Source organism: Hemitrygon akajei, chromosome 11 (genome assembly GCF_048418815.1).
Source record: "Hemitrygon akajei chromosome 11, sHemAka1.3, whole genome shotgun sequence".
Classification (NCBI taxonomy): Eukaryota; Metazoa; Chordata; class Chondrichthyes; order Myliobatiformes; family Dasyatidae; genus Hemitrygon; species Hemitrygon akajei.
The window spans coordinates 67669857-67697457 of NC_133134.1; the positions used below are offsets into that span (position 1 = coordinate 67669857).

At 38.7% G+C, this 27601-nt stretch overlaps 1 protein-coding gene across 4 annotated transcripts in view; it reads right to left on the bottom strand.

Moving 5' to 3' along the window:
• Positions 1-27601, bottom strand: part of mad1l1 (mitotic arrest deficient 1 like 1) — a 1014619-nt gene that overhangs the window by 971172 nt on the left and 15846 nt on the right. For all 4 annotated transcript variants that reach the window (XM_073061007.1, XM_073061009.1, XM_073061006.1 and 1 more), the window contains exons 3-9: positions 18883-19023; positions 17841-18020; positions 16115-16239; positions 15196-15277; positions 13311-13441; positions 11765-11879; positions 11021-11082 (exon numbers count right to left, since the gene is read on the bottom strand). In XM_073061007.1, the coding sequence (XP_072917108.1) occupies positions 11021-11082; positions 11765-11879; positions 13311-13441; positions 15196-15277; positions 16115-16239; positions 17841-18020; positions 18883-19023 (836 nt within the window). The remainder of the gene's footprint in view (positions 1-11020; positions 11083-11764; positions 11880-13310; positions 13442-15195; positions 15278-16114; positions 16240-17840; positions 18021-18882; positions 19024-27601) is intronic.

The following is a 27601-nucleotide window of genomic DNA, read 5'->3' on the forward strand; positions in this document are numbered from 1 at the left end:
AGAGAGGTAACTAAGAAAGATGAAGAATGGACGTGAGAGATAGAAGGGGGCATGAGAAGGCCTTGGTGAATCAGATCAAGGAAAACCCCAAGGTGTTCCACATGACCAAGATGGCGGCGCGATGCAGTTTGCAGCGGCCACTCCGGAGCTGATATCTGTTATTTGTTAAGTGGGGTGCAGTGCACAATCCTAATCTGATGAAAAACAGACATGGGAGCATGGAGGAACATCTGAAAATCTCCAGGAAGGCCTTCTTCGTTGCTGATGCTGTTGTAAGGTCCGGGTCTCTGCTGAGAACAGGCCCCCAGTCCTTGGGGTCGCATTGTCGGTGGCCGTTGGCAGGGGCGTCGTAGTGCGCTCGGCAGAGGATAGTGCTCAGAGAGGGTGTGCCGGAGGAGAGGTCGGAGGCTTGGAGGTTCGACGGACTCGGAGTCCGCTGCGGTCGGGGCACTTTCACTGTGTGCTGCGTCTGCGAGGCTGAGTCCGGCGCCATGGAAGTCCATAGCGGAGGTACTCCCTTCTGCTGCCTGCGTGGGATGACGAGTCTATCAGGACCCTGAGGACTTGTGGAAACTGTGTGGTGGTATCTTTCAAACTTATAGTCTTATAACATCTTTGGACTATTTTTACTGTGCCCATGGTCTGTTTTTTTTTAATCAATTATGGTATTGTCTGCACTGTTGTAACTATATGTTAACTATATGTAACTATGTGGTTTTGTGTAGGTCTTGTAGCTTTAGTTTTTGGTTTGTTGGGTGGTAGAGTTGGTCTCTTGACTTAGTGTGTCTGGGTAGTCTTGTTTTGTCTGGTGGGTTTGGAGCTCCTTTCTGGGGAATGCACTAAGATGGTGGTGCGATATTAATACGCAGCAGCCTCTCTGGACTCTAGATTTGAGGATTACCGAACGTTATGTGGATTTTCTGGTGTAGTCTGTTTTGGCATGTGCTTTTGTGATATAATTATGGAGAACATTGTCTCATTTTTTAACTGCATTGCATTTGTGATTTCTAAATGACAGTAAACTGAAACTGAACTGAAATGTACGTGAAGAACAGGATGACTAAAATGAGTATAGGACTGATGAGGGATAGAAAAGAAAACATATACCCTGGAGTCAGAGGAGGTAGAGGGAGTCATTAATAAATACTCTGATTCAATAGTCATCAGTGAGATAATTGTGAGGGCAGCGTAAAACTAGCTGACATGATAGAACACGTCAACACTAAGAAAGAGGAAGTGCTGGAATATCTGAAGAACATTACAATAGGTAAGTCTCCATAGCCAGATGAGATGTACCTTAGGTTACTTAGATAAGTGAAGGAGGAGATTGTTGTGGCTTTGACAATGACCTTTGTGCCCTCACTGGCCACAGTAGTAATACCAGTTGATTTGAAGATGATTAAACGTTATTGCTTCATTCAAGAAAGAGAGTAGGAATAACCATAGGAATCACAGGACAGTGAGTCTTACTTTAGTGGTGGACAAATTACTGGAGAAGATTCTTAGAGACAGGATTTACGAGCATTTGGAGAAGCATAGACTGATTAAAGATAGTCTGAATTTGTGAGGGGCAGGTCATACCTCGCAAGCCTGACTGAATTCTTTGACAATGTGACAGAGCACATTGATGACGGTACAGCAGTGTATATGGATTTTAGTAAGATGTTTCATAATGATCCCCATGGAAGGCTTACTCAGAAAGTCAGAAAGCATGGGATCCAGGGAAACAGGGCTGTGTGGATTCAGAATTGGCTTTTGCCCATTAAAGGCAAAAAGGCATTAAAGGAGATGAAGGAGATAAAACCCTTCGGCCCGAAACGTCGTTATTACCTCCTCCCATAGATGCTGTCTGGCCTGCTGAGTTCTGCCAGCATTTCGTGTTTTTTTATTTATTTCCAGCATCTGCAGATTCACTCGTGTTGCCCGTGTCAGAGGTAAGTTCTTTACACAGAGAATGGTGAGTGTATGGAACACACTGCCAGGAGTGGTTTTAAGGGCAGATATATATAGGAAATTTAAGAAACTCTCAGATAGGCACATAGATAGAAAAATGAAGGCCCATGTGAGAGGAAAGGATTAGATTGATCTTAGGGTAGGTTAAAATATTGGCCAAAGGGTGCTATTGCCACAGTGTCTTGAAAAAAGTATTCAGCCCCAAACCCTTTGTTCACTAAATGATTATTACAAACAGGGATGTTGATGAATTTAACTGAGAAATTTTTTTTGGAATTTATTTTTTATTGAAGTTCTTCATCAAACAAACATTTCCACAAGATGTATTTCAGATATTGTACATATATATCATATAGTCATATATGCAACAAATCTCCACATAATATTTATCTGAGGTGTGCACTTATAGAAAAGAGAGGAAAGAAAAAACAAGCGAAAGGAGAAAACTATGTACAAGTAGGGAGTGATCATTTTTTTACAACATATTAATTGGTTTGTGAGGATAAAATCAGGCCTATGAAGTGTTATGTAGTTAAACCATTTTTCCCAGTATGAATCAAATTGTTCCAACTTATGATTAACAGATGCCTTTATCTTCTCCATTTTATAAATGTCCATTGTAATTTCCATCCATGCACTTAAGGTTGGGCTCTCCTGTGATAACCATTTCCTAGTAAGAGTCTTTTTACCAGCCACCAGCAGTATATTCATTAAATATTTATCTCTTTTCAACAATTCTTGAGGTATAAACCCAAAATACTTTCTAAGGGTATTTCACATTTAAACCCTTATACACGCTTGAAATTATTCTGCTACCATTATCTGAATTATATGCTTTTCTAAATAGCTCTTTTCTTGCCTTAGTTACATTTTTAACCATCTTATTAACATATTGTCACATCTGTAATTACCGATAAAAGTCTTGTTTTTCTAAAAAGGGTTTCTCTGTAAGCATTTTAAAACTGAACAGTGTTCCTACTTTCATTATATTGCAAAGAACTGTTATTCCTTTAGCTGTCCAGTGCTTAAATCTAACATCCAGTTTATTCGGTGTAAAATCCGAGTCATATCCACACCATTTAAGAAATGCAATATCTCCCTCTAGTTTAGATTAAATGTGAGTACTGACGAAGGGTCTCGGCCCAAAACGTCGACAGCGCTTCTCCCTATAGATGCTGCCTGGCCTGTTGTGTTCCACCAGCATTTTGTGTGTGTTGTTGTTCCCTCTAGTTTATATTATTTTATAATAGCTTTCCATATTTTAAGAGTGTATTTCACCCATGGGTTATCAATAGTATTTATGTACCTTTGCAGGTTGTTATCAGCCAAAATTGCTTGTATGGGGATGGGAAGTATCCCCTCCTCAATGTTTTTCCATTGAGCGTCATATGATGGGTTGCACCAACATATCACAGCTCTCAACTGTGCTGCGAAATAATAATCTCTAAGAGAAGGTAGGCCCCATTCCCCCCCTTCCTTTGGTTAATTGCAAAGCTTTGAGACTAACTCTGGGCCTTTTACCTTGCCAAATATATCTTGATAACATTTTGTTCCATTCATTGAATTGATTATGATTCATCTCTATTGGTAGGGTCTAAAAGAGATATTACAGTCTGGGCAGTATATTCATTTTAATAGATTCAATCCTTGAGCTGAGACTAAAAAAAAGGAATCAGGTTCCATCTTGTTACATCTTCCTTAATTTTTTTATATATAGGCTGATAATTGCATTCTGATAATTTTGCCAAATCTTTTGGCATAATGATGCCCAAATATTTGAAAGACTCTGTGTGCCATGCCCAGGGATATCTACTTTCAATGTCTCTTGGTGGGCTACAGTTATATGAAAGTAATTCGGTTTTATCTATGTTGATCTTGTATCCTGATAATGGACCATGTTGTTCAAAGGATTGCATCAATCTAGGTAAAGAGTATGTTGGTTGAGTCCTGATGAAGGGTCTCGGCCCGAAACGTTGACTACTCATTTCCACGGATTCTGCCCAACCTGCTGAGTTCCTCCAGGTTGTTGTACGCGTTGGTTGCCCTAGATAGATCAAAATGTCATCTGCATAACAGGCCAATTTATGCTCTTTCCCTTTAATAGTAATTCCCCTGATATCTTCACAAGATCACAAGACAAAGGAGCAGAAGTAGGCCATTCTGCCCATCGAGTCTGCTCCGCCACTCCATCATGAGCTAAACTATTCTCCCATCTAGATCCAATTTCTGGCGTTTTCCCCACATCCCTTGACTCCCTGACTAATTAGATACCTATCAATCTCCTCCTTAAACACCCTCAATGATCGGGCCTCCACAGCTGTATGTGGCAACGAATTCCACAAATGCACAACCCTCTGGCTAAAAAAATTTCTCCTCATCTGTTTTAGATGGGTACCCTCTAATTCTAAGACTGTGGCCTCTTATCCTCGACTCACCCACCAAGGGAAACATCTTCATTTTGTCTGATGTATTGAGCTAATGGTACCAGATATAATGAGAAGAGCAGCGGTGACCATGCACAACCCTATCTCGTGCCCCTTTCTAGGGTAAAACTATTTGATAAATATGCATTGATTTTAATCCTAGCAGTAGGATTGTCATATAGTGCCTGTATAGTTTTAAGAATTGTGTCATGGAAACCAAATCTATGTAAAACTCTGTAAAGAAAATTCCAATTAACTGAATCAAATGCCTTTTCAGCGTCCACACTTATCACTATTGCTTCGATTTTATTTTTTTGTATATGATCCTTAATGTGAAGAGTCCTTCGTATATTGTGTTTCGCATTGTTGTGTAAAACCTGCCTGAGCATTATGTATCAGTATGGGTAGAAACTCTTCTAGTCGTTTGGCCATGATGGAGGTAAATAATCTATAATCTACATTAAGAACGGATATTGGTCTAAATGACCCACATTCCATTTTATCCTTCCCTTCTTTCAGTATAGCTGAGATTATCGCTTCCTTCCAGCTGGGTGGCATTTATACCTTTTTTAGAGCCCAGTTCAGTGTGGGGAGTAAGACAGGAATTAACTCATTTTTAAATTCTTTGTACCACTCTGCCGTATACCCATCTGATCCTGGTGACTTGCTTAATTTAAGCCTATTAATTGCAGATTTTAATTCAACTTCAGTTACATCAGCAGTCATCGTTCAATTTTGTTCTTTGCTTAAAGTGGGTAACTCTAGAGAATTCAGGAAGGTGTCACTTTGGGTTATGCTTCGCCCTGGAACTTTGGAATATAGAGTTCTGTAAAACACTTCAAAAACTTCTTGAATTGCACTTAGCTTACTTTTTAACATTTTGTTCTTAGATCCCTAATTCTATGAATTGTATTTCTGCTATCTTTCTTTTCAGTTTTCACGCCAGCATTTTCATAGACTTAGATCCACTTTCATAATGTCTGTTTCAGAAACATTAAATTTTTCCTGATTTCTTGCGTAGCCAAACTACTAATTTCATTCCTAATCTTTTTAATTTCCTCTAATGTATCCTGTGCCAAATTCAATTTGTGTTTTTTTCTAGTTCCTTCAGCCTGTTTTGTAATTCCTCTAATGTTTTATTCCTTTTTTTTTCTTCTATGAAGATGTCACTATAACTTTCCCTCTTAAAACAGCCTTCAGAGTATCCCATAGAATGGGAGGTGAAACCTCTCCATTATCATTGAATTCTAAGTAGAATTCCCTGCTTTCTCGATTCCCTCACTATTTCCCAAGCAGAGCGGGATAACTGCTCAGCCAGGCTTTCCCTCGGTTTGATCACGGTGACAAGCAACCCTCTGGCCCTCATGTCTGTAGTCGCCTCTTTCACTGTCTGATATAGTTGCATCCCATTTTCATAGAACACTCACAGTTTAGCAGGGTACGGAGTTTGGAATCTAATCTTTCCTTTCTTTAATATTCGCTTTACTGCAGAGCATTCCTTACGTTTCTGCAGGACAACCGGGGGTAATCGTGATCGAAATAAATTAATTTCCCATCCAAAAACACCCTCTCCTTACCCCAGGCCCTTAGTAGAATCTCCGCCTTGGAACTGTATCGAAGGAATCTAAGTACTATTGAGCGTGGCTTATTTTCTCTGTCTCCAGTAGGCCGCGGGATGAGTGCACAATGTGCCCTCTCAATTTCAAGCTCCATAGTCGAAGGTATCTCTAGCATGTCCCACAGCAACTTTCCTACAAACTCCATCATAGACAAACCCTCCTCTCCTTCAGGAACATTGTATATCCTGATATTTTTCCGCCATGATCTTCCCTCCTGGTCAAGCAGTTTACTTTCTTGTTGATTTAATATTTTTATTGTCTTATTTAGTATCTGTTCCATGTTTTGCATTCTATCTTCCACCTTCTCAATTCGTGTCTCTGCCACCTCTATTTTTTGACTGACGTTGGCAAGCTCTGACTTGATATCATTTAGTTGCTGTTTTATATGTTTTTGGAACTCTCGTATCTCTTCCAGAATTTCTATCATATTTGCCGCTTCGCCTGAACGAAGCCCATCGTCAGCCTTGCCACCATGCACACGTGTAGGCGAGTAGGTACGTGTAGGTACGTGTTGTACCTCTCTCTTCCATAGGCTCCACAGTGAAGCTTTTTTTATCTCCATTCTTGCCCCCCTTATCAATTCAGATATTTTCAAAAGATGGATTTTGATGGATTAATGGGGGCAAAATATGCATTTTTCCAGAGGAGCTATTGACTTAAGCCGCCATTCTGGACAATGACATCACCGGAACCTTAACTGAGAATTTTTATTGATGAGTCACGTTCTATTTTTTTTTACAATCGAGCCCAAAAACAGGGAAAATTGTAAAGCATGAAAATTTTAAAATTCAAAAACTGAAATGTCAGCAGTTCAAAAGTATTCATTCCTCTTTGCTCAGTTGAATTACTCACAGTTATTACATCCAATAGTCTTTTTTTAAGCACAGGCTTAAAAAAAAGCATATCCTTGCTCTAAAGATTTTACACATCACTTAGAAGATACTATAAAGATGTGGAAGAAGGTCTTGGGGTCGGATGAAACTGAAGTAGAACATTTTGGATCTTGCAGAGAGAGGGGGGTACTTAAAGTATTCTTGTGAATTCATTGAAAACTGGTAATGCTCCAAATTTCTACATCAACAATTTGGGTGAGTTGGTAAGGTAATATATTGCTATTGCTATTGGAAAGTTAGCATAGTAATTACAAATGAGATGAACACTTTTTCAGCCTCACAATTATGGTTGTTAATTTAGTAAATTCTTGATAGGTTTTGGAATTTTTCTTTTGATTTGACACGATGAACAATATTTCATAGATTAGCTCAAAATATCCTACTTTATTTTATATTTAGAAAATAAGACAGTAAAATGTGAAAATTATTGTGGGAGCTGAATACTTTCTCAAGGCATGAATACATTCTGAATATTACAAAATCAGCACTGAGGTAAAAAGATAAGTTATGATCTTTACTGAATGACAAGAGGAGGTGATCAGCAAATTCATAATTCTAATTCTTATGCTTAATCATTAAGGTTCTTCAGAAGAAAGTTTGGAATGACCACCGCTAAGTTATGTATCTTGTTTCAACATCAGATACAGGTCACGTCCAAGTTTAAAAGAGAAAAATCAGAATATGGGAGTTTTAGGAGTTGCACAAATGGATAAGATCTCAATCTAGAAAATACCTGAATGCTCTATGAAGAATCACATTCAAATACTAATTGCTTAGACAATTTAGATTCACCTCAAAATACACGTATCTTAACTTTAATGTCAAATGACATAATTTTGATGCTTTATCATATACACAAATATTATTTTCATATTGGTCAATTAATTTGTAGAATTTCACACATACTCAAAGTTGTATTGACACAGAAAATATACTGATGCACTTATTGATCAGGTGGTACTCTAAGATTAGAATAAAAGGATTACTCCCACTTTCAACTTCACCCTGTCACATTAAAGTATCTGACCAATCCCTTTTCAAGATGCTGCAATAAAACTGCAGCTAAGTTCCTTTCTCATATTGCCTCATTCTCTTCCCATGTCCTTCATGAGATGCTCATTTAAATAATTCACAAATTACTGAGTTTTCTCTCTCTTACTCTCTTTTCAACCTTTCTGCCAAACTGCTGAATGGCTATTGGCTCTACTTATAGAATTTGCAATTAGATGATTTATACAGCTTCCTAAGAACACATAATACTTTCCAACTCTTGTTTGTAGGAGGACTATTTATAAAGATAACCATCACTCACAAGAAACAAAACTTCCTTCATCACCAAAAAATTCTGCCACTGGGTTCCGGTGACGTCATCGTCGAGAATGGCAGCTTAAGTCACTAGCTCCTCCGGAAAAACGCGTATTAAGCCCCGTTAACCCATCAAATATAATATTTTTCAAAAAATATTTGAACTGAAAAGAGGGGCAAGAATGGGGAAAAGGAATGGAAATTAAAAAAGCGACACTGTGGAGCCTGCAGGCGAGAGGAGTGCAGCGAGCAGCTCTCCTACACGACCGCGTGCTAGCGAGGCGGACGCTGGGCCTCATTCAGGCGAAGCGGCGAATATGTTCGAAATCCTGAAAGAGATAATGGAGTTTCAGAAAGAAATAAAGCAGCAGCTCCGTGATATTAAGGCAGAGCTTGCCAGCATCAATCAAAAAATAGCGGTGGCAGAGACTCGAATTGAGAAGGTGGAAAATCGCGTTCAAAACGTGGAATGGATACTGAGTAAGACAATAAAAATATTAAATCACCAAGAAGGTAAACTGCTTGACCTGGAGGGAAGATCACAGCGGAGAAATATCAGAATCTACAACGTTCCCAAACGAGCGGAGGGCTCGTCTATGAGGGAGTTTGTCGGAAAGTTACTGCGGGACGCGCTGGATCTTCCCTCGGCTATGAAGCTGGAAGTTGAAAGAGCCCATCGTGCACTCGTCCCGAAACCTACCCAAGATAGAAAGCCACGCTCAATAATAATTAAATTCCTTTGGTACAGCACCAAGGCGGAGATTCTTCAAAGGGCCTGGGGTAAGAAGAGTGTTTTTCAACGATAAATTAATCTATTTCGACCAAGATTACCCCCCCTCCCACAGTCCTGCAGAAACGCAAAGAATACTCTGAAGTAAAGAGAGTACTAAAGCAAAAAAAGATTAGATTTCAAACTCCATACCCTGCTAAACTTTGAGTGTTTTATGGCAACGGGACGCGGTTGTACCAGACAGTGGAAGAGGCGACTACAGACATGAAGGCCAGAGGGTTGCCCGTCAGTGTGACCAAAATGAGGGAAAGCCTGACTGAGGAATTATCCCGCTCTGCTTGGGAAATAGTGTGAGAATTGAGAAGGCAGGAGACGGGAGGAGGCCGAGAGAAATATATCAGGAAGAGACTGGGAGTTTCCCAAAGACAGTCCTCACCCCCTTCAGAAGAGCCATAAGGCTTGGCTAACTTTAAAAATGTTGAGAAGCTAAACGGAAGCAAAAGTACACGGTGATATACCTATCTCGAGAAATATTTATTATAATGTGGATTTTATATTACTTTATTATTCTTTATTCGGTTACTCCTTTTTCCCCACCAAAATGAGAATATATATATATATATATATATATGTATGTAATATGCATATATGTGTGTGTGTGTGTGTGTGTGTGTGTGTGTGTGTGTGTGTGTGTGTGTGTGTGTGTGTGTGTGTGTGTGTGTGTGTGTGTGTGTGTGTGTGTGTGTGTGTTTGTGTGTGTGTATAGGAGTACACAGGGAAATCTTTTCTGTGTAATGGTTTTGTTCACTGACTTTTATGAATACTGCAATGGAGGCCCTCAACTCACAAGTAGGAGGGGTTATCCCCCACAGCTAGACATTTCCTCTAGCTCAACGCAGGGTCATCTACTAGAGACCTCAGCCTTAGAATCACATGTTCGTTGCCATTTTTGTTATTATTTGCGTTTCTTGATTCTTATTTGTTCAGGGAGTAGATCGATTAAGTTTTATTCTAATTTCAATGATACATTGACAGATAAATACAGATGGCTAAGGACAAGGTAAAATTCATTTCTTTTAATGTAAATGGGCTATTAAATCCAATCAAACATAAGAGAATTTTATCCAATTTGGAACAATTTGATTCATACTGGAAAAAATGGTTTAACTACATAATGCCTCATAGGCCTGATTTTATTCTCACAAATCAATGAATCTGTTGTAAAAAAAATCACTCCCAACTTGCACATAGTTCTTTCCTTTTGCTTGCTTTTTTCTTTCCACTCTTTTCTATAAGTATGTACCTCAGATAAATACTTTGTGGAGATTTGTGACATATATGATATATATGTACAATGTCTGAAATACATCTTATGGAAATGTTTGTTTAATGATGAACTTCAATTAAAAAAATTACAAAAAAAATTCTGCCATCATTGAATGTTTTGCAATTTAAATCACTTGCTTCAATACTTCAATATAACTTGCAACAAAATGAACAGAGAAAGATGGGGTGGATCTTCAAGAAACCAGTTGATAAATCAACATTGTTAGAGGTTAAAAGGGTAAACAAATAATGGAGCTTGGATGAGAAAATATTAAAAAACAAGCCCATAGTATATCTGACAACACACAAAAAAATTTGATCCACCTAAAGCAATATCATTGCCAAGACTAATGGAATAAGCCACCTGGAACACCACTGTCCCTCTTTCAGAGGCTGACGTTGTTTATTCCCAGCATTTTTTATTGCTATTTTGTTTCTTTCTTGGTTCAGAACTCACTAAGAGCACTTGTGAGTTGCTATAGTTGAAGTGCAACAAAATCAGCACAACAGTTAGTGTATTAGATTTTCCTAATCTTCTGCCTGCTCTGCACTGCAACAGCAAAATCCAAGCAAAACAGAGTCAATCATGAACAAATAATGAGCACTGCAACATGGAATTCATCCAGCTTCACTTAACCAAGTACAAAGCATAGAGGTGAATATTCAGATGGGAGAAACACAACAAAGGAAACACAAAATAAAATGGGGACCAAATTACAAATGCTGTTGGCTGTCATTTATCAAAAAATACATCTTTTGATAACATCTTACCGGATATTTAATCCTGAAGTTTGTTCCACATTTTCCCAACTTTGCAATTTTGACAACAATTTCTAAAATTTAGAAAAATAGGTAAAGTTAGCTAAAAATATATATTTGTTAAAATATCTTTAAATTAAAAGAAATAAAGCACAAATATTCACCAGCTTGGGAAACCAGTTCAGATATTCTTTCCATTTTCCATTACAATAATCCTCAAAATCTACATTTGAAACTTATAAAATCAGTGTCTACAAAGTATCACTGCAAATGGTCAAGTATAGAATCATAGAGCACAGTAAAGGGCCCTTTCAGCCCAACTCTTCCATGTCAATCATAACGTCCACCTATGCTAATCCAACATTTGGCCTCCATCCTTGTCTTTCCTATCCAAGTGCCTATTAATCATTGTAATTTTCCCACTTTCACCACCTCTTCTGGCAGCTCTTTCCAAATGACCATCACCCCTTAGATCTCCGATTGCCTATTTGATAATATAACTGTTAACTGCTATAAGATGCTATATTGCATTGAAGGTATAAGATGCTACTGATTGCAATTTTAGTTGAATACTCGTTACAGCACTCTAACGTATTAAAATAGAGACCAATTATTTGTTGTTTTAAATTGGATTCCTTGTCTTACCATACACTCAAACTTACCAGTGGCATGAGTAAACCCTTAAAAGAACTGGACAACATTTTATGCAGGACATAAGTAAAGCATAAGCCTTAAGTTTACAAAATAAAAACAAACCTCTTTCTCTAACTCCAAAGTAACATTCTCTTCCCTTAACTTCTCAAGACGTTCAAGTTTTTTACGAAGGCTTTCCATTTCTTCTTTAAGAAGTGCATTGTTATCTTCCATTTCCCTGTTTAAAGAATAAACAAACAGTTCATATTCAGCATGTTTCATACAATAATAGAACTTGGAAACAGGCCTCTCAATCCATTGAGTCCAGGGCGACTATAAAGATTTCATTCCCACCAATACCAAACTTCCCCTAGATTATAGTACTTACCAACACAATAATATAGTAGCCAATTAACCTATCAACCCACATGCCTTTGAGGTGAGAGGGGAAAACAGACCAATTTGAGGAAATCTACACAGTCATGTGGAGAAAATGCAAACTCCACACAGAAGCACTCAAAGTCAGGATTGAACCTGGGTCAATCGGGTTATGGGTATTTGTTATGTCTGTGAATGATCTGGATGTAAATGCAAGTAGCACTATCAGTAAGTCTGCAGAAGAACTGAAAATCAGTGGAGGGTAGTGTTAGGCTACAGGGTCATAGTGACTTGCTGATGAAACAAACTAAGAAATGGCAGATGGAACTTAATCCTGACAGATGTGAGAAAAGATATTTTGGGAGTGGTATTGAGGATTGGATATACACCATGAATGTTAAGGTCCTGGGGAATACTGAAGAACATAGGGATGCTAGTGTGCAAGTCCAAAGATTCTCTAAGGTGGCAGTGCAGGTACATGATTAATAAGTCATTTGGGATAATGGCTGTCATTAGTCAGGGCACTCGAGTACAAGATCACAAAGGTTATACACCAATATTATAAAACAAAGGTCAGACCTCAGCTGGAGTACTGCATGCAGTTCAGCTCACCACAGTATAGCATCCCACAAGGATAACAGTGTTTTAGCTATGAGGAGAAACTACAGAGCTTGTTTCTGCTTTGTCTGAATTGAAGGAAGTTAAAAAAGCAGAAAGGATATAAATTTAGGCCGAAGGGCAAGAGATTTGGTGAGGATATGAGGGAGAGCTTCTTTGCCTAGAGAAAGGTAAGCTCTGTTCCCTCTCAGCTGTACAGATGTGCAGCCACACAACAAGTGAAATGCTCCCATGTACATAGCCTTTGTTACCGCACAGCTGTAAATTTCTTCACATTTAAACATTTAAAGTGCCATGTAGTCTTCCGGCCATATATTCTGGCTCGGAGCAATAGTTGGTCCATGCAGCTGTAACAATAATTAGAGGGGTCATTGGTGATAATTGACTGAGAGTGTAGAGGAAGCAGAATGACTGACAGTACTTAAGAGGTATCACTTGAATTTCCTGGTTATCAATGGTGATGGGCCAATTGTCGGAAAAGGAATTGACACAGATCTGTGCCAATTGGGTAGGTACGGACATGGTAGACTGAATGACTTGTTTCCAAGCTGTATAACACTAACTACTTTTAAAGGTCACTATAGTTTTAATTGTACCATATTTTACAAATAAATAATGCCCATCTTACGGATTAGGTTCACAAGATTATATTAACATAATATAATAATCCTACCTGTAATAGTCATTTTTCTCCTTCAGCTGTCGGATTTCTTTCTCCAGCTCAGGGACACGAGCCAGATCTGACCGCATATTCTTCACTATTACAGAATCCTGTTCTTGTTGGATTATTGTATTCTCTAATTCCTAAACAAAACAAAATGATTCTAAGTATTTATTTCTTGCTCTTGGTCTCTATATTTCCCTCCTTCTCTCCTACTGTTAGTGAATACCATTTTATGGAATCCAGCAACCATCATTTGGTTCAAGTAGTCAGTCTTTACATATAATCACTCTAGTGAACAATGTGACAATCTACATGACTGCAAGGGCCCAGAAGCAAAGTTTAAGCTTTCTTTTGATAAAATCAATACACAAATCTTACAATTAAAAATAACAGGGCTTTCATAAAATCACTCCTGGAAAACTTGCACAGTTTTGATCTCGATACCCAACACAAGATAGCACAGATACTGTGTTGCCCTTAAGGCATTTGTTTAGTTTATTATATTTTTGCTTTAATAATTCATTTGTAATCATTTTCTAGTTAAAGTTAAGGATGTTGAAAGTAAATTCGTTGTCTGTGATATATCGCAGCATGCGATGACGTCACACCCGGTTTCGCTGCGTCCTGTGGGAAAATACCGGTTTGGAGAAACGGGAAGGAGGGGGCTTGTGTGTGCAGGATCAGCGTGAGAAAAGATTTCTTTCTATGTACTAGAAACATCATAGAAGCAACGCCATAAGTTCATAAGATAATGGATATGTTGAAGTAAAAATGTTTACGCTGATTCTGTTAAAAGTAATGACGGTTGATAAAGTTTATGTTCTTTGTTATTTAAAGAATTGCGGATAGCTTGTGTTGAAGTATTTAAAGCAGTTGATGGCGTAGTTAGATTCTGACTGTATGTTGTACTTTAATGTAATATAGTTTGTTGTAGTTTTATTTTTGCAAGTATTTATGATGTAAATGTGATGCCAAGGAAACAAATACTGTATATATTTTGTATTGTTTTATCAACAGTTTTCACCATTACAGTAAACGGTTAATCTTACTGGGATTGCGCCTCATTGACTCCGGTTTATACTTCGTGTTTAGTTCAGAGTTTTTACACCTGTGCGAGAACACTACAGATACAATAGGTTGACTCTTAATAAATTATTCTAGAAGGTTATGCCTGTACTCACTAGAGTTCAGAAAGATGAGATGAAGCTTCATTGAAATGCACAAGACTTTGAGAAGTTGTTTCCTCTGCCTGTACTACCTGCCTTGGTCATTTAGATTGAAAAGAATTGTGACTCTTTGAGATTCATTGCCTAAGAGAGCTTTAAATGCTTAGTCATTGAATACATTCAAGCTCATGAACAATGGATTCTTATACACGGAAGGAATCAAGGTACGTAGAAATAGTCTGGAGAGACAGATCCACCCAATGAATGGTAGAACATGATATAGTTTGTAATTTATATATTATTGCTAATAAATTAAGCAAATTGCATGCCTTAGAAATTAAATTTGTTTTAAAATTAAGTGAGAATGATTACTGCATCAATTTGCAAATCTTAATTGTAACTCAATTTTGCATTCCTATCTAAATTATTTTCAATATTCGTTAGCATATGACAACGATTTTCCTTTTTGCCAATCTATGGCACTGAGCCAACTGGCAGGGATTCCAAATCAATGAAAATGAATAGGAACTCAAAAAATTGGTATTTTTGCTAATGTTTTAACAAGTCATGCTCAAGGGACAATAACTCTATCTGAAATCTCCACAAAGTACAGAACTCCTCTGCCACCTTGCCTTTCAGGTGATGATACCTAGTCCTCATCCTTTGCAATGAAGTATGTGATAAACTGTTTACTATGCTGAACAGGCTCTGAGAAAAACACAGCTCACCTTCAATCTCCGTTCATTCTCAGCACTGGCCACTTGAGCTGCCTCTAATGCCTGAATTTGGTGTACAGCCTCTTGCCACTTCCTGTTAATGAAAACAAAAACAATTAGCCCCATCAAAATATATTGCAATTACAAAAAACTGGGAGGAAAACACAGACACAATGTCAAAGGACCAAATAATGCCCCATGAAAAAAATTCCTTTCCTCGTAACCTTATAGAATTTTTCTCATTAAACCCATAAATATTTCTGACTTTACATTGTCAATAGAGGAGCAAGGAAAATATTCATTTCACAGCAAACTAGACAAACAAAATTTCAGGTAAATTTCCTTTTCAAATGTATCTTAGTGCACTAGGCCAAAAAAGTGATGAGTTGAAGAAATATCAGAGTTCCATTCCCAGTTGTTACAACTCCAAAGAAAATAAACCAGATTTTCTTGTGAACCCCTTGCTTTCTTGATGCTTGTCAACTTGGCTCAATTGTGAAGAATTGATACCTGAATGAGGCAACTAACAACTATACTTATGATTCCAGACCCAAGTGATGAGTCAATAACTTTAGCTCTTACAGTATACACCTAAAGTAAACCACGGAAATATGGATTGTGGTTCAGCCTAATGGCTAACTGAAGTAAACGCATAGTATCTGGATTTGTCATGCAGTTTACTGTCTTGGGAAAAATATTCAAGAGCTGTTATTTTTAAAACAATAGTTCACACTATCAAATAGCATGAGGAGAAAGTCGATACTGGAAGATTAAAAATTATTATTTTTATAAAGAAACTAATATGGTTGTCTTTAAAAATTCTATTTCCATCAAGAAATCTAAACAGTGACAGGTGAAAAGTGATGGGGATGAAAGCAACCACTACAAAGGTGGACATCCAATGATCTCCAAAATTTGATTTTTGCCATACTTGCGCTGCACTTCTAGTTGCTCAAGCAGCTCTTGACGCTCTGTGGTCAATGTCGACAGCTGCATCTCCTGTGCCATTTGTTTCCGTTGTTGCTCTGATATCTTGGCCTTCAAGACTTCGATTGTCTGCATGACAATAAAGAAAGCACTATTATCAGAAATGTTAAAATATTAAAGATGCTTTAAAATTTTTTAGATTGCATTCATATCTTCTATTTCCTTAACAGCATTGATAGATAGATAGATAGATAGATACTTTATTCATCCCCATGGGGAAATTCAACATTTTTCCAATGTCCCATACACTTATTGTACTGTACATTTTCAAGAGGCATAATTTTGAACTGTAATTTCAAATAATACACGTTCCATCATATGATTGATAAATGATTTACAATTGCTGATATTCAAGTAAAATAAGAAATAAATAAAAGATTTACTTTCTGTTAGCACTGTTGAATTACGGTAAATGTCACACAAGCAGCATAAAATTAGCAAACAGGCTACCTGACAGCAGGACCTACCATATACAAAATCACATCAGAAGAAATACAACTTAACTAAAATAAATACAATTTAAATTATTTTTATAGGAAGACATTAAACAGAACAAACCCAATTTGGTACATTAGTTAACATTTTGGTCCTTTAGCATGGGCAGTTGTAAAAGGAGGGATGATAGATAGAAATTAGTAACTACTCCCTATAGAGCATGTCCAGTGACTCAAATAGAAATTATACTTATAAAAATTATAAAATTATAATTATAAAAGTCATGCTTGATTGTACATTCTTACTTGTTCTAGTAACTCACCAGCAACAAACAATCCTCAACAGAAATGCCTCTAAGAGAGAGAGCAGCTGCTGCTCATCTCTGCAACAAAAGTCAATGCTCTGAATAAAAGTACAAAAGTAGAGAAAAAACTGGAAGCAATAGTCATAACACCAGTTCCAAGAATAGAACTATACATTCAATATTGAGAGTTTGTTCAAAGTTCTAACTTTTGACAGAATGATAGTATCCATGGTATTATTTGGATTACACATGGAGGCATTTTTGGCTAATTCAATTATGTTATGTCAAAATAAAAATTCACTATCGTTCAGTATTACAAAATTATTTAAATGGCAAATTAAAGTTTAAGGACTGAATATTTACAGATAATTGTTTATTTCATCAATGCAGAAAAATAAATACAGGTAAGCGTTCTCTTCCAGTAAAAATGGCAAGACTGGGAGATCGTAATGTTTCTTGTATTAAACTCCAGTTCTAGGCTTCTACCATTGGAGCTCTTCAATATGCAGGTGAAGAGTTCATATGTACACTGTACTAGAAAATTACTCTACCTTCTAGGCTGGGAAAAATATTCTAGCTACAAATCCCACAAGTCATTGTCAATGTTTCAGGTGCAATATTAATCTGAGATGGCCAGGAACAACATGGAGAAAGCTATGGCTGAAAACCAAAGGTAAAGCATAACTCTCTGACCAATCCCAAGGGTCCACCCAATGCTGGGCCTCTCTCTATAAGACAATGCAGAACATTGCAACCTACTATTAATAGATATAAGTTTGCTTTGGTGAAATCAATAATGGCATGTAGTGAGAATTTAAATATCTGTATGTTTTAACAGAATACATTGTCACTAGGAATCTGAATAACCAAATTAGGTGTTATGCAGCCTGAAAGACCATACCATTTCACCTTTGTTGCCTAATGAATTTACCTGATTGGCTTCTGCAAGTTTTTCTTCTCTTTCTTGCAGCTTCTTATCCTGGAGCGCAAGATCCTCTTTCAATGAATTAGTCGCATTAATCTGACTCTTCAATTTTGCCTCAGCCTCTGCTTCCTTTTCCTGAAGTTGTTTCAATTGGGTAACTAGCTCCTGGTTTCGATCAGCCTCTCGCTACATTGGGAGAAAGTATTAAAAAAGGACAAATCACAGTAAAAATAGTCATAGAAAATAATAAAAACCACAAGTTGAAAATCTGCAATAGTCTGTCGTCAATTACCTTCGTGTTTACAAGCAGAATCACAGAAATTAAAAAAATAAAAACTGAGAAAGAGCATTCAGGCCACTAATGGCCGTGTCAGGTTAAAAAAAGGTATTTCAGACTTTTCCAATATCCAAGGCCACAACCTTACTCTTAGTTCTATACCATCATCACAATGTGGGTGAAGCTGCATTTTATCAAGTTCTATCACATCCTTTTACTTTAAATCTACATCCCTCCAAATATTGTCTACCTTGGTATTGGGCCTATGCCTCACATAATGTTATATACAAATAAAAGCCATCTTTGTTTTAAAAGTCACATTAAGACAAAGGAAAATTTACACAATCTCAAAAAGCGTTCATAAACAAGAAGGAATTACAGCCTACGACTGTCATTATTTTCACATCTTTTTCAATTTCCTTGTTGGCTATAGATAAAGTGCTGATAAATGGGATTAATATTGATAGCATAAACAGAATGGGCTGAAGGGTCTGTTTCTATGCTGTGTGAATCTATAAAAAGGAAGTATTAAGAATCTGCGATTTAATTGAGTCTGACAGGTTGCAGATTGACTATTCTTCCCTTGATGTAGTTATTATGCTGCTGGCTTGTATTTAGAGGGTCTAAATTAATAATCCAGAGAAATTCATAAATCTTCCAACTAATTACTCTTCAGTTCTATCAAAAGGAGACTGACAAGCAGCACAAAACAACTAAGTACAAAGAATGCTTTGTGCCAGAAAAATTTATTGCCTGTTCAAACATACAAACCTCATGGTTCCAGGAGCTGGACTGTGCTGCCTTCTCCAGCTCAATCCTAGCACGTTTATGACTAACTTCCATTTTCTGCTTTTCTCTTTCCGCCTCTAGAGTGCGGGAGTGGGAAAGAATACATTCAGCCTGTTCTTCAACCTAGAAAATATATGTCAAGCAATTTTTAAACTCTAGTATTTTTTAAGGAATTATGAGGGGTTGGGGTAGTTTGGGAGAAGGATTAAGAAGAATGAGAGACAGAAAACAATATCAGCACAAAAAAAATTAGATGAGCAATGTTTATATCCATGTGATAGCATATTTTGATTAAATACACAAACCCCATTTCCAGAAAAGTTGGGATAGTTTCCAAAATGCAATAAAAACAAAAATCTGTGATTTGTTAATTCAGGTGAACCTTTATTTAACTGACAAAAGTACAAAGAAAAGATTTTCAATAGTTTTACTGACTAACTTAATTGTATTTTGTAAATATACACAAATTTAGAATTTGATGGCTGCAACACACTCTACAAAAGTTGGGACAGATTTAAAATAAGATTGAAAAGTGCACAGAATATTCAAGTAACACCAGTTTGGAAGACTCCACATTAAGCAGGCTAATTGGTAGCAGGTGAGGTATCATGACTGGGTATAAAAGTAGCGTCCATCAAAGGCTCAGTCTTTACAAGGATGGGTCGTGTCTCACCCCTTTGTGCCAAAATTCGTGAGAGAATTGTTAGTCAGTTCAAAAGGAACATTTCCTAACGCAAGATTACAGAGAATTTAGGTCTTTCAACATCTACAGTACAGTACAGTCCTCTGACAGGATGAAGAGGTCAATACTCCCCAATGCCATTAGGCTTTACAATTCAACCGCCAGGACTTAAGAACTTTTTAAAAGCTATTATTAATGCTGTTTGAGATAGTGATTTAGATGCATATCATATTTTTTTACTGAGTTAAGTATTTGTATGTTATTAGTTTTGCTACAACAAGTGTATGGGACATTGGAAAAAAAGTTGAATTTCCCCATGGGGATGAATAAAGTATCTATCTATCTATCTATCTAATATTGTGAAAAGATTCAGAGAATTCAGAGACATCTCAGTGCGTAAAGGGCAAGGTCGGAAACCACTGTTGAATGCGCGTGATCTTTGAGCCCTCAGGCAGCACTGTCTAAGAAACCGTCATGCTACTGTGACAATTATAGCCACCTGGGCTCGGGAGTACTTCAGAAAACCATTGTCACTTAACACAGTCCATCGCTGCATCCAGAAATGCAACTTGAAACTGTATTAAGCAAGGAGGAAGACATACATCAACTCTATGCAGAAACGCCGGTGAGTTCTCTGGGCCCAAGCCCATCTCAAATGGACCGAAAGACTGTGAAACCCTGTGCTGTGGTCAGATAAGTGCACATTTCAGCTAGTTTTCGGAAAAAACGGGCGTCGAGTTCTCCGTGCCAAGGATGAAAACGACCATCCTGACTGTTATCAGCAAAAGGTGCAAAAGTCAGCATCTGTGATGGTATGGGGGTGCATCAGTGCCCACGGCATGGGTGAGTTGCATGTATGTGAAGGTACCATTGACTCTGAGGCGTATATTAGGATTTTAGAGAGACATATGTTGCCATCAAGGCGACATCTCTTCCCGGGACGTCCATGCTTATTTCAGCAGGACAATGCCAGACCACATTCTGCACGGGCTACAACAGCGTGGCTTTGTAGACACAGAGTGCATGTGCTTGACTGGTCTACTACCAGTCCAGATCTATCTCCTATTGAAAATGTATGGCGCATCATGATGAGGAGAATCAGACAACGGAGACCACGGACTGTTGAGCAGCTGAAGTCTTATATCAAGCAAGAATGGACAAAATTTTCAATTGCAAATCTACTACAATTAGTATCCTCAATTCCAAAACGATTAAAAAGTGTTATTAAAAGGAAAGGTGATGTAACACAATGGTAAACATGCCTCTGTCCCAACTTTTGTTGAGTGTGTTGCAGCCATGAAATTCTAAATTTGTGTATATTTACAAAATACAATTAAGTTGGTCAGTAAAACTATTGAAAATCTTTTTGTACTTTTGTCAGTTAAATAAAGATTCATGTGAATTAACATATCACAGATTTTTGTTTTTATTGCATTTTGGAAAATAGCCCAACTTTTCTGGAAATGGGGTTTGTACATTAATGATATAAATATTCTTTAATTTTGGACAATACATGATCTCTTCAATTTCATGAAATACAGACCTATGTCATGACCTAAAAGAGTCATGACCACAAAAACAAAAGATTTGGTTTCAAAGCCATTCCACAAAAAAGTAATTAGTATTCTCAGTGAAATGGTTTTCTGCTGGTGGATTCCCTCAACAACCTAAATTACTAAACTGTACCAACTAAGTTTAGAAAATCAACACGTATGCATACAGTATATCCAAACCCTTACAGGCACAAAAATAGGTTGTACATTCACAACAACTATTTTGTCAATAAATAAAAATTGAAGGGGAAGTCAAAGGAACACAACTCCAGTCCTAAATGAGAGGTCAGCAGTGGAAAGAGAAAGCAATTTCAAATTCCTAGGCATCAACATCTTTGAAAATCTATCTATCCTGGGTCCAACATACTGATGCAATTACAAGGAGATCACACTAGCAGCTATATTTCATTCGGAGTTTGAGGAGATTCAGTACAGATACACCACGGCGAGCATTCTAACTGGCGAGCATCACCATCTGGTAGAGAGCAGATGGTTGTAAAACTCAGCCTCCCCACCATTGATGACATCTTCAAAAGGGAGTGTCCATCAGTAAGGATCCCCACCCTTACCCAGGATACATCCGCTTCTCATTACCATCCCTCAGAGAGGAAGTACAGAAGACAAACGTTCGATGTTTGAGGAACAATTCCAGATAATTGGGACACATTAGGACCAGTACAATTTGGTCCAATTAAGAGGAGGCTGACAAAATTAGCTGAAGTTCCATGGAAATAGTTAAAAAGATTATTTTAAAAGAGGACGAACTATCATTTAACTGAATAACAAATTATGCATTTAAATGAAATACAGAACAAATTAGAACACTATCAATATTACTATAGTACTGAAAAACTGTATTAGTTCCTAATAGTTATCAGAGGAATTCATCCAGTGTATACGTTCTTTTGAATCATTGAAATGAACAAAATCAGCGCAGGTGACTAGTGTAAATAATGGACTGCCTTCATACAATGCTATCAACGAATGCATCCTACAAACCTTCATTTTCATTGTAACATTCAAGATGATTGTCGATACCCTGGTGATTGTAGTGATGACTTGCAGCAGACTGAAAAGCTTGAGCATGTAGATATTAAGAAAGAGGACGTGCAGGAGCTTTGAGAAAGCATCAAGTTGGATAAGTCGCCAGGACCGGATAAGATGTACCCCAGGCTACTGTGCGAGGTGAGGGAGGTGATTGCTGAGCCTCTGGCAATGATCTTTGCATCATCAATGGGGACAGGAGAGGTTCCAGAGGATTGGAGGGTTGCAGATGTTGTTCTTTTATTCAAGAAAAGAAGTAGAGATAGCCCAGGAATTTATAGACCAGTGAGTCTTACCTCAGTGGTTGGTAAGTTAATGGAGAAGATCCTGAGAGGCAGGGTTTATGAACACTTGGAGAGTTCATAAATATGATTAGGAATAGTCAGCATGGCTTTGTCAAAGGCAGGTTCGTGCCTTACAAGACTGATTGAATTTTTTGAGGATGTGACTAAATACATTGATGAAGGAAGAGCAGCAGATGTGGTGTATATGGATTTCAGCAAGGCATTTGATAAGGTACCCCATGCAAGGCTTATTGAGAAAATAAGGACGTATGGGATCCAAGGGGACATTGCTTTGTGGATCCAGAACTGCCTTGCCCACAGAAGGCAAAGAGTGGTTGTAGACGGGTCATATTCTGCATGGAGGTCAGTCACCAGTGGGGTGCCTCAGGGATCAGTTCTGAGACCCTTACTCTTTGTGATTTTTATAAATGGATGAGGAAGTGGAGGGATGGGTTAGTAAGCTTGCTGATGCCACAAAGGTTGGAGGTGTTGGGGATAGTGTGGAGGGCTGTCAGAGGTTACAGCTGGACATTGATAGGATGCAAAACTGGGCTGAGAAGTGGGACATGTTCAACCCAGCTGACCTCACTATCTGCTGCAGGGTCTTGCAATCCGAGATGGTGCAATTTCCAAACCAGGCAGTGATGCAGCTGCTCAGGATGCTCTCAATACAACCCCTGTAGAATGTGATGAGGATGGGGAGTGGGAGATGGGCTTTCCTCAGCCTTCGCAGAAAGTAGAGACACTGCTGGGCTTTCTTTACTATGGAGCTGGTGTTGAGGGACCAGGTGAGATTCTCCACCAGGTGAACACCAAGAAATTTGGTGCTGTTAACGATCTCTACCAAGGAGCTGTCGATGATCAGCTGAGAGTGGTCGCTCCATGCCCTCCTGAAGTCAACAACCATCTCTTTTGTTTTGTTCACTTTCAGAGACAGGTTGTTGGCTCTGAACCAGTCCGTTAGCCACTTCACCTCCTCTGTATGCTGACTCGTCATTCTTGCTGATGAGACCCACCACGGTCATGTCATCGGCAAACTTGATGATGTGGTTCGAGCTGTGTGTTGCAGCACAGACGTGGGTCAGCAGAGTGAACAGCAGTGGGCTGAGCACATAGCCCTGGGGGAACCCCCCCCCCCCCGTGCTCAGTGTGATGGTGTTGGAGATGCTGTTCCCGATCCAGACTGACTGAGGTCTCCCAGTCAGGAAGTCTAGTAACCAGTTTCAGAGGGAGGTGTTCAGGCCCAGTAGGCTCAGCTTTCCAATCAGTTTCTGAGGAATGATTGTGTTGAATGCTGAACTGAAGTCTATGAACACCATTCAAACGTATGTGTCTTTTTTGTCCAGGTGGAGGGTGATGGCAATGGCATCGTCTGCTGAACGGTTGGGACGGTACGTGAATTGCAGGGGGTCCAGTGAGGGGGGCAGCAGTGTCTTGCTGTGCCTCATGACAAGCCTCTCAAAACAATTCATGATGATGGATGTGAGTGCAATGGGACTGTAGTCATTGAGGCAGGTCACTGAAGACTTCTTCGGCACAGGGACGATGGTGGTGACCTTGAAGCACGTTGAAACAGTGGCGCTGCTCAGGGAGATGTTGAAGATTCTGAACACATTTGACAAACTTTAATCCACTTAGTTCTCTTACAGTTTAGGGTTCCCAATCAAAATGTGTAATCATTTCATTTTCGCTCTCAGCCATTTCTAACATCACCAAGCCTGAATGACAGTCAGCAAAGTTTTGAATTGTTTTACTGTTTTTTCACTTGCCCACTATCACTGCTTTCTGAACACAAGTGCCCACAACTGACACTATTTAAAATCTGTTCACTCTAAGCATGGTGCAGCTGGATCCTCAATTTCCTCATTTGCTGACCCCAGTCACTTCAAATTGGCAGCATCTTATCCACAATCACAATCAGCATAGATGCAGCACAAGGTTGTGTGCTTAGTCCCTTGCTCTACTCGCTTTACGCTAATGACTGTGAAGATAAGTACAGATCCAATTACATATTTAAGTTAGCTGACAACACCACTGTCACTGGCCAGATCAATGCTGGTGACGATTCAGATATAGAAAGAAGACTGAAAATCTGTCTGATGGTGCCACAACAACTTCCCACTCAATATCAGCAAAACCAAAGGGATGATTATTGACTACAGAAAGAGGGTCAGTGAAGGGATCAGCAACTTTAATTCCTTGGCATTATCATTTCAGATGATCTGTCATGGATCCAGCATGTAATTGCCATTACAAAGAAGGTACTGGGGTGCTTCTTCTTTCTTAGAAGTTTGCATGAATTGGGCATGTTATCTAAAATTTTTACAAACTTCTATAGATGCATAGTGGAAGATATCCTGACTAATTGTATCAGGGGCTAGTATGCGAACACCAATGCCTTGAATGGAAAACTCTACAAAAAGTAGTGCATACAGCCCAGTCCATCACGGGTAAAGCCCTCCCCACCAGTCAGCGCATTTACAAGAAGTGCTGTCTTTGGAAAGCAGTCTCCATCATCAAGGATGTCCACCATCCACGCCATGCTCTCTTCTAGCTGCTGCTATCAGCAAGAAGGCATACGAACTTTAGATCCCACACCACCAGGTTCAAGCACAATTATTAAACCTCAACCATAAGGCTCTTGAAGCAGAGGCAATAACTTCACTCACCCCAACACTGAACTGACTCTACAATCTATGGACTCACTATTAAGGATTCTACAACTTGTACTCGCAATACTTATTGCTTATTTATTTATATTTTAATTTTTGCATTTGCACAGTTTGTTGTCTTCTGCACAGTGGTTGTCTATCTTTATCTTTGTTGTGTGTGCTTTTTCCATTGATTCAATTGTGTTTCTTTTTAAGGTTTCCTTAAGGGGAAATCATGCTTGGCAAATTTCTTGGAATTCTTTGAGGAAATAACAAGCAGGATAGACAAAGGATGTTGGGCATTCGACAAGGTGCTGCATATGAGGCTGCTTAACAAGATGAGTCCATGGTATTACAGGGAATATACTAACATGGATAGAAGATTGGCTAATTGACAGGAGACAAAGCGTGGAAATAGAGGGGGCCTTTTCTAATTGGCTGCCAGTGAAAAACGGTGTTCGACAGGCATTGGTGTTGGGACCGCTTCCTTTCATGTTATATGTCAATAATTTGAATGAGGGAATTGATGACTTTGTGGTAAAAGTTGCGGATGATATGAAGACAGGTGGCATTGAGGAAGCAGGGCAGCTGAAGGAGGATATTGGAATAATCCTACCAACAACCACAACAGTAAGCAGGATGATCATTACAGAGTTTAATAACTCAGAACAATCATAGACAAATTGGAATTTTTAGTCACAACAAAAGAAGGTGCCATTGTAGTGTAGCAGTTAGCACAACATTATTACAGCTCGGGGCATCAGAGTTCAATTCCCATGTTCTCTGTAAGGAACCCGTCTCATGGAATGTGTGGGCTTTCTCCAGGTCCTATGCATCCAACACATCATCCTCTACAACTTTCAACACCTTCAATGGGATCCTACCACATCCTTACCCACCCTCCCCCACTAACTGCTTTCCACAGGTATCGCACCCACCATAATTCCATTGTCCATTCATCCCACCATACTAACCTCCTTCCTGGCACTTATCCCTTCAAGTGACAGAAGTGCTACACCTGCCCATTCACCGCCCCCCTCATTTCCATTCAGAGAACCAGACAGTCCTTCCAGGAAAGGCAACACTTCACCTGCAAATCTGTTGGGGTTGTTTACTGTATCTGGCGCTCCCAATGCAGCCTCCTATATATTGATGATTATCGATGTAAATTAGGGGAATGCATTGTCAAGCACCATCAGCAAAAAGCAGAATTTCCCAGTGGCCAACAATTTTAATTCATATCCTCATTCTTGTTCTGACATGCCAGTTCATGGCCTCCTCTTCTGCCATGATGAGCCCACTCTCAGGATGGAGAAGCAACACCTCATTTTCTGTCTCCAAACTGATGGCAACATTGGTTCTCTTTCTAGTAATTTTTGCCCCTCCCCCTTCCCTCTTCTATTCTCCCCTCTGGCCTCTTACCTCTTCTCCTCGCCTGCCTATCACCTTCCCCCTGGTGTCCCTCCTTTCCATCATGGTCCACTCTCCTTTCCTATCAGATTCCTTCATCTCCAGCCATTTGCCTTTTCCACCCATCAGCTCCCAGCTTCTTTCTTCATTCCCCCACCCACCTGGCCTCACTTTTCACCTCTAGCTTGTCCTCCTTCCCCTCACACCCCAACATTTTTATTCCAGCCATCTTCCCCCTTTCTTTCTAGTCCTGATGAAGAGTCTTAGTCCAAAACATCGACTCTTTATTCCTCTCCATGGATGCTGTCGAGTTCCTCTAGCATTTTGTGTGTGTTGCTCTGGACTTCCAGCATCTGCAATATCTCTTGTGCTTCCAATTCTACATGCTTCAATTTTGTTTGCAAATCTCATGTGCGAATCTTATCAGAAGCCCAAATAAATCATATCCACTGATTGTCTTTCATATTTTCTTCCAGATACATCCTCAAAAAACTTTCTACCAGTGAGTCATAAAATGATCCTTTTAATAAATCTGCAAACATCTATAGACAATCTGGATAATCATATTATTTTCTCAGAGTCTTGATAGCAACTGTATGAAAAAAGCCATTGTCAAAACCAGTTCTCAACTCAAGCAATTCTCCAGTTACATCAAAGAGTCCTTTTTTAGGCAGCCTTGCTTATTTTTCTCCAATTTATGTTTTTATCCAGGTCCCTCTTAAAGGCGATGCAACCTGCTTACACTTATGGGTATAAATTCCAGATTCTAAATAAATATATTCTTCAAGTCACTCTTAATTCTCTTCCATACTTTTATTCCTTTTGTCCTCAACACTTCAATCAAAAACTAGTCAACGATTCCATCATTTTGTAAATTTCTACCAAAGCCCTGCCAGCTTTCTCTTTATCAAAGAAAATGGTCCCAAATTCTCAAACCTATCCTTGTGGCTGTAATCCATATCCCAGAACCAGTCTTGTGAAAGGTTCCTTTCTAATGTTTTCACGTAATTTCCCATAATGAGGTAATCTGAAATTAATGCAATATTCTATTTGAGGCCAGACTAGTGTTGTATGGTT